This window comes from Myotis brandtii, unplaced genomic scaffold (assembly GCF_000412655.1).
Source record: "Myotis brandtii unplaced genomic scaffold, ASM41265v1 scaffold855, whole genome shotgun sequence".
In the NCBI taxonomy this organism is placed as follows: Eukaryota; Metazoa; Chordata; class Mammalia; order Chiroptera; family Vespertilionidae; genus Myotis; species Myotis brandtii.
Window position 1 is genome coordinate 247,541 of NW_005371476.1, and position 5,772 is coordinate 253,312.

General features: G+C 55.8%; 1 protein-coding gene across 1 annotated transcript in view; it reads right to left on the reverse strand.

The window, feature by feature from the left end:
- Nucleotides 1-2,897: 2,897 nt before the first annotated feature.
- ASS1 (argininosuccinate synthase 1) overlaps nt 2,898-5,772 on the reverse strand; it is a 39,709-nt gene continuing 36,834 nt past the window's right edge. The window contains exons 14-15 of the mRNA XM_014532200.1: nt 4,496-4,561; nt 2,898-3,187 (exon numbers count right to left, since the gene is read on the reverse strand). Of these exons, the coding sequence (XP_014387686.1) occupies nt 3,142-3,187; nt 4,496-4,561 (112 nt within the window). The 3' untranslated portion in view covers nt 2,898-3,141. The remainder of the gene's footprint in view (nt 3,188-4,495; nt 4,562-5,772) is intronic.

The window sequence follows — 5,772 nt, forward strand, 5'->3', positions numbered from 1 at the left end:
ACGTGTGAGCTGCAGGCCATGGAAATCAGCTGAGAGCGAGGGAGTGGGACAGGTGCAGCCTCCTTCGTTCATGCCCGCCTTCCTCATTCAGAGAACCTGCAGGGCCGGGAGCAGTCCCAGCCAGAGCTCGCAGCAGACAAGCAAGCTGCCCCCGCTGGCCCTGCCATCAGTGCTGTGATGGGGGCAGCCCCGGTGGCTGTGACCTTCCTCCTTTACCCAACGTGCCCTCATAGGTTTTTTAAAAGGAAGGCATGATTCTGCTTTTCCTTCTTGAACCCTGTGATGTCCAAGCAGCCTCACCGTGGCGCCAGGCAGCCTCGGGGGGCACGGGAAACGCTCCGCCTTCATCTGAGTGGTGGTGACCTGGGGAAGACTCACCCAGCCGTCCACCCGAGGTTCATGTATTTTTCCCTGAGAAATGGGGTTCTCCCTTCCTCACGTGACAGCTGTGAGGCTCCCGAGGCATCAAGGAGGGAAGAAGGGGCTTCTGAACTGTCTGCCCAGGGCACGTGCGAAGGGCAGTGCCTCTCCGCGGAGGAACAATGACCCTGGCTCTGCCGGACGGCCCACCCGGAGCCTCAGTGGGTTCTCCAACATCCCTGGGCGGAAGGGCCCACATGCTCCCATCCTACGAACGGAGAAACTCGGGCTCAGGGCGGCGGAGGTCTCACAGGGAAGGGGAAGCAGCCTGGATGCAGTCAGGTAGCTCGTCTGGTCCCTGAACTGTCTGGTCCCTGAACAGCTCACGCTGCCTCTCCCTCCCACCTGCCCCTGGAGAAGCCTTTGCTCCTGACTAGCGCCGTCTCCACCCCAGCCTCGCTCTGCTCCGGCCCAGCGCTTTCCTGGCCCATGCTCTTCCCAGTTCTTTCACACTGGCCACGCCCCCCTCCCCCAACAATTACATTAGGAAACAATATTTATTTTAACAGCTTTATTAAGATATAACTTAGCCCGGCCATGGTGGCTCAGTGGTTGAGCGTTGTCCTATGAACCAGGAGGTCACGGTTCGATTCCTGGTCAGGGCACATGCCTGGGTTGTGGGCTCGATCCCCAGTGGGGGGCGTGCAGGAGGCAGCCGGTCATTGATTCTCTCATCATTGATGTTTCTCTCGCTCTCTCCCTCTTGGAAATCAATACAAATATTTTAAAAAGCCCTGACCGGTTTGGCTCAGTGGCTAGAGCGTCGGCCTGCGGACTGAAGGGTCCCGGGTTCGATTCCGGTCAAGGGCATGTACCTTGGTTTCCGGCACATCCCCAGTACGGGGTGTGCAAGAGGCAGCTGATCGACATTTCTATCTTACTGATGTTTCTAACTCTTTACCCCTCTCCCTTCCTCTCTGTAAAAAATCAATAAAATATATTTTAAAAAATACTTCAACCTAATAACTCTGCAAAAATATTTGTAAGCCTAGAAATATGTGACTGAGAAGAAATACACTGAGCTTAAGCAGTGTTTGTAACTGGGTGGTAAGATGATGGGTGGTAGTTATTTTTATAGGATTATTACTTTTTTGAGGATGATGAGCATGTCACAATGGTTAACGACATAAACACACAGGATTTGGGGGGTCAGCGAGGCCAGGACTTGGTTCTTGGCTCTGTCGCTTGCTGGCTGAGTGAACGCTGGCAGGTCAGTTTCTCTGCAGAATGGAGATAGAAGCGTCTCCACAGTACTGTTTTGAAGATTCAATGAAATAGTGTGAACAAAGTGTGTAGCTTTGTGCCTGACACAAAGTTAATATGAAGTAATTCCTTTATAACTTATGTAATCAGAGAAAAAGTTTTGAAGGTGAAGCTTCTTTGGAAAGAAACCCTCATTGACGAAGGCTGTGGAGTGGAGGTCAGAGCCAGGGTAGGGCCCAGAGCAACCAGCGCTCAAGTCTTCCCGGTAAAGATGCTTTTGGTTGTAAGTAGCAGCAACTCTCTCACCAAGATTAAGTCCTAAATCCGGGGTGGGGAACGTCCGGCCTGCGGGCCGTATAAGGCCCGTGAAATCATTGGGTCTGGCCTTGCCAAGGCATTAAGGGTGAGTTAATTAAATGTTTGACCAAATATATAGCCTTGCTTTTGGCCATTTTTCCCCAGAGCAACAGCGCTCAAGTCTTCCCGGTAAAGATGCTTTTGGTTGTAAGTAGCAGCAACTCTCTCACCAAGATTAAGTCCTAAATCCGGGGTGGGGAACGTCCGGCCTGCGGGCCGTATAAGGCCCGTGAAATCATTGGGTCTGGCCTTGCCAAGGCATTAAGGGTGAGTTAATTAAATGTTTGACCAAATATATAGCCTTGCTTTTGGCCATTTTTCCAGGGGCAATTCCTGGGAGTGAGATTCTGATTGGCCCAGCTCTGGGTAGGTGTCCATCGTGCTCCAATCAGACAGGACCAAGGGGGCGGGGTCACAGCACACACGTGGCTAGTGGGGCCCAGTTTTGTGAAGGAGATAGAGGGAAGCTTGTAGGCCAGGTGGACACCCAAAGCGCCCACTCAATCCTGTGTCTGCTTTTTCTCTCCCTTCCCCTGGGGCTTCTTTTTACTGCGGGTTCTTCCTCCACCATTCTCAGGAGCTCACTGTGCACTGTGGGCCCGACAGCTCCCAAGGGTCACCTAAGCGCTTCTTGGTTTCCCTGGCACGTGCCACAGGGCCACAGTTGGGGACAAATGCCAGGCTGCTGGCTATAGTTGGACCCAGGTGGGCATTTCTGGATCCCCCATTTCTTGCCGGAGGAGAGAGGGGTCAATTCTTCCACATAAACAGATTCTCAATCAGAAGGTGGCCTTCGGGGGCACTTCAATCACAACACACAAAGGTGGGGCTAAGAAAGGCATGATTGTCTACACACGTGCACACACACGCTCTCACACTCTTGCCTCTGTCTCTGCAGAAATAAAGAAACAAAAGACTAATGTATCTTGTTTTTTATTTGTCATCTTATAGCTCCCCACCATAGCCACCCCCCACCCTTCCCTTCACTGACCACTTTTGTAGGCTACAGGGGACCAGGGAACAAAGCTGGGGCCTGGCACCCCCACTAAGCTGCCAGCCCCGCCCGGGAGAACAAGTCACAACTACAAATTATCACGACAATTAGCGCCTGTACTTGGGAGATGGGCAAATCGAGGAGGCCCAGCCGCATTGTCAGCTGGTCTATTTGCCGGCGACCTTGCTCTGGAGGCGATGATACTCCTTCAGCCTGTGGACCAGATTCGAAACAAAGAGAAATGTAAATGAACAATAACAACACGCACTCCCCTCAATTAATGCAGGCAGAGCTGGGGCCTCGGGGGCAGCTGTTTGTTAAGACGTGTGTGAAGTTGTCCTTTTTCCTCCCTCCATTCCCTCTGCCCTCCAATCAGGATAATGTAATTAATTTATTTTAAGGGGGGGGGGCACTGCTTGTCATTGTTAAAGACAAAACATTTAACTGGCAATGGGAGACAGGAAGAGGCCATTATGAAAACCCACTGTGTTTGGAGACATTTAAAAAGGTTTGTAGTCATAAAACACAAAGAGAGGGCAAAGGAGGCAGGGAGGTGGAGGTAGCTGATTCTCGGAGGGAAGAGCGCCCGGGGTGATGGGGCTGGATCTGAAGACTCTCCCCATCTTGACCGGCTCTGGGAGGAAATGGTGGTGTGTTCCTGGTGCATGTGTCCCACCCCAAGCCCCGTGAGAAGGAAGTTGGTGATTAAGAACACACGGCGGGACAGACAGCCCTTCTGGACTCAGCATCCCGGCTTCCTAGCTGTGTGACTATGGGCAAGTTACCAAACCTCTCTGGGCCTGTTTCCGGAGCTGCATTTTGTGTAAGAATTAAATGAGACAACCTAGGTCCTAGGAGATGCCTGGAAGTGGCTTAGTCTTTGGTAGCTGCTGGCAATCAATGCCCCCGTTTGCCCCTGTGCATGATGCCAGCCCCAGGGTCACGCCCAGGCGGAGGGCACGCTGCCCGGCTCTTCCCGCATGCTTGAGTTCCACGAGCTCCTACCCAACTTTCCCTGCACCTGTGAGCAGGCACAGTTCACCACTCCACGTGGGATTCTGCGTTCTGAAGGGGTCTGAGACCACACTGCAGTCAGGGTTTGAACCCAGGTCTGAGGGTCAGATGTGTGCCACCCCATTGGGTCATGGAGAGCCATGTGGTTAAGATGGCTCCCAGCTGGACCTGCAGCTCGGGTATGGTGACCTGAAGGCAGGAGCCGGCCAGGTGACCTGCTGGGGCTCCCAGGGGAGTCCCTACAGGTGGAGAGGGTGTCAGTAAACGTCAGATTCGAAGGGCAGGGCCCCAGAATCGGGAACCCACGCGCCCAGGACCCTTTTGGCTGTTACAGGTGTGCCTTCTGGCCCCGCTGAGAACGGGAGCAGGCCCCGAGGATGCTGTGGATGGAGGGAGAGGGAGGCGGGGCTTGTCCAGCGCAGGCAGCAGCCAGAGTGGTCAGGCCCCGGAAAGTCTGCTCCCCACACCAGGGGCGCTGAGGACCCGTCAGGGCCCAGAGCTCCTCACCTCAGGGAGTTGATGTTGATAAAACCGGTGGCATCGATCGGCTCGTAATCGCCCTGCACGTTCATGCTGCAAGGAGAGAGCAAAGCCTGTCAGCACCCCCAGCCTCGTCCCCGCACCCGGGGGACCCCTGGGGCTGCACAGATGGGAAGAGCAGGTCCTCCAACAGCCAGAGCACCTTGTGGGTAAACCGAGGACATGTGCTCGAGCTGGCTCCGCCCTCGGGGCTGTGGGGGGTCCAGGAACAGTGATGGAGTCCAGGGGCTGAGGGCCCGGGAAGCCCGGGGCGCACACGGGAACAGCCTGGGATCCGCACAGCGGGTCCCTCAAGCTGCAGGGAGGCTCCTGCGCCCAGGGCAGGATTTGCCCAGTCACCTTTCACCTTGTGTGTCCAACCAGCCAGACCCCATCTACTCCACCCTCACACGGGACCCCCGCCCCACGCCAGGGTCATGGAAAGTGCGGGTCAACCGCAGCTGTATGCACGGGACAGATGTTTACCTTCGTTCCCCACCTCCGGCTTCCACCCCCAGAGTCGGTAGTTGCGAGTTCTCCCTAGTTGCCCTCCGAAACCCTTCTGAGCCGCAGTCCTGCAGGTTCGCTACCTCCTTGTGCGTCCTAGCACCCCCGCTCCCCACCAGAGCTCAGGGCCAACACCCTGCCTGCGCCCCGGGCTGCGGTCTTCCACTTGGAAATGGGGCTCCACGTGAAACCATACAGCTGGCACCTGGCGTACGGAACGGGCTCACTATTGCACCATTCGTTCATCCGCTCATTCATTCATTCAGATATTCATGAGGCACCTACTGCCTGCCTGCCAGGAGCCGTGCCAGGCACCAAGGAACCGGAGCTAGATAAGCACAGTGCCCATGGGGGGCAGACGGGAGCCACCGATCACCTGTCAGCTCATCAGGACTGTGGTAAGCTCTTTGAGGACAAGTTCAGGGCGCTGTGGTCTCAGGTCTGACTCCACAGGGCCTCCCTCCATCCTCTGCGGGAAGGGGGCCCCTCCCATTTCTCACGGGCCCCTTCTCAGGCCCTGCCCTGAATCAGCCCCTTGTCCTCCTGTCTGCCTAACTCCAGCCTCAGGACACAGCCGGTTCAGGGTTCTCCATGACAAGGAGGCGGCCTGTCCCCTCAGGAGCCTTCGCCGGGAGAGGTGGGGCCGGGAGAGGAGGGGACAGGGAGTGCGCCATGCTGAGCCCCCCGAGGCTGTGCCTCTGACTGGCTCTTTGTGGACTTTTTACAACAACAAAAATGGGATCTCTGGCCTGCCCCCC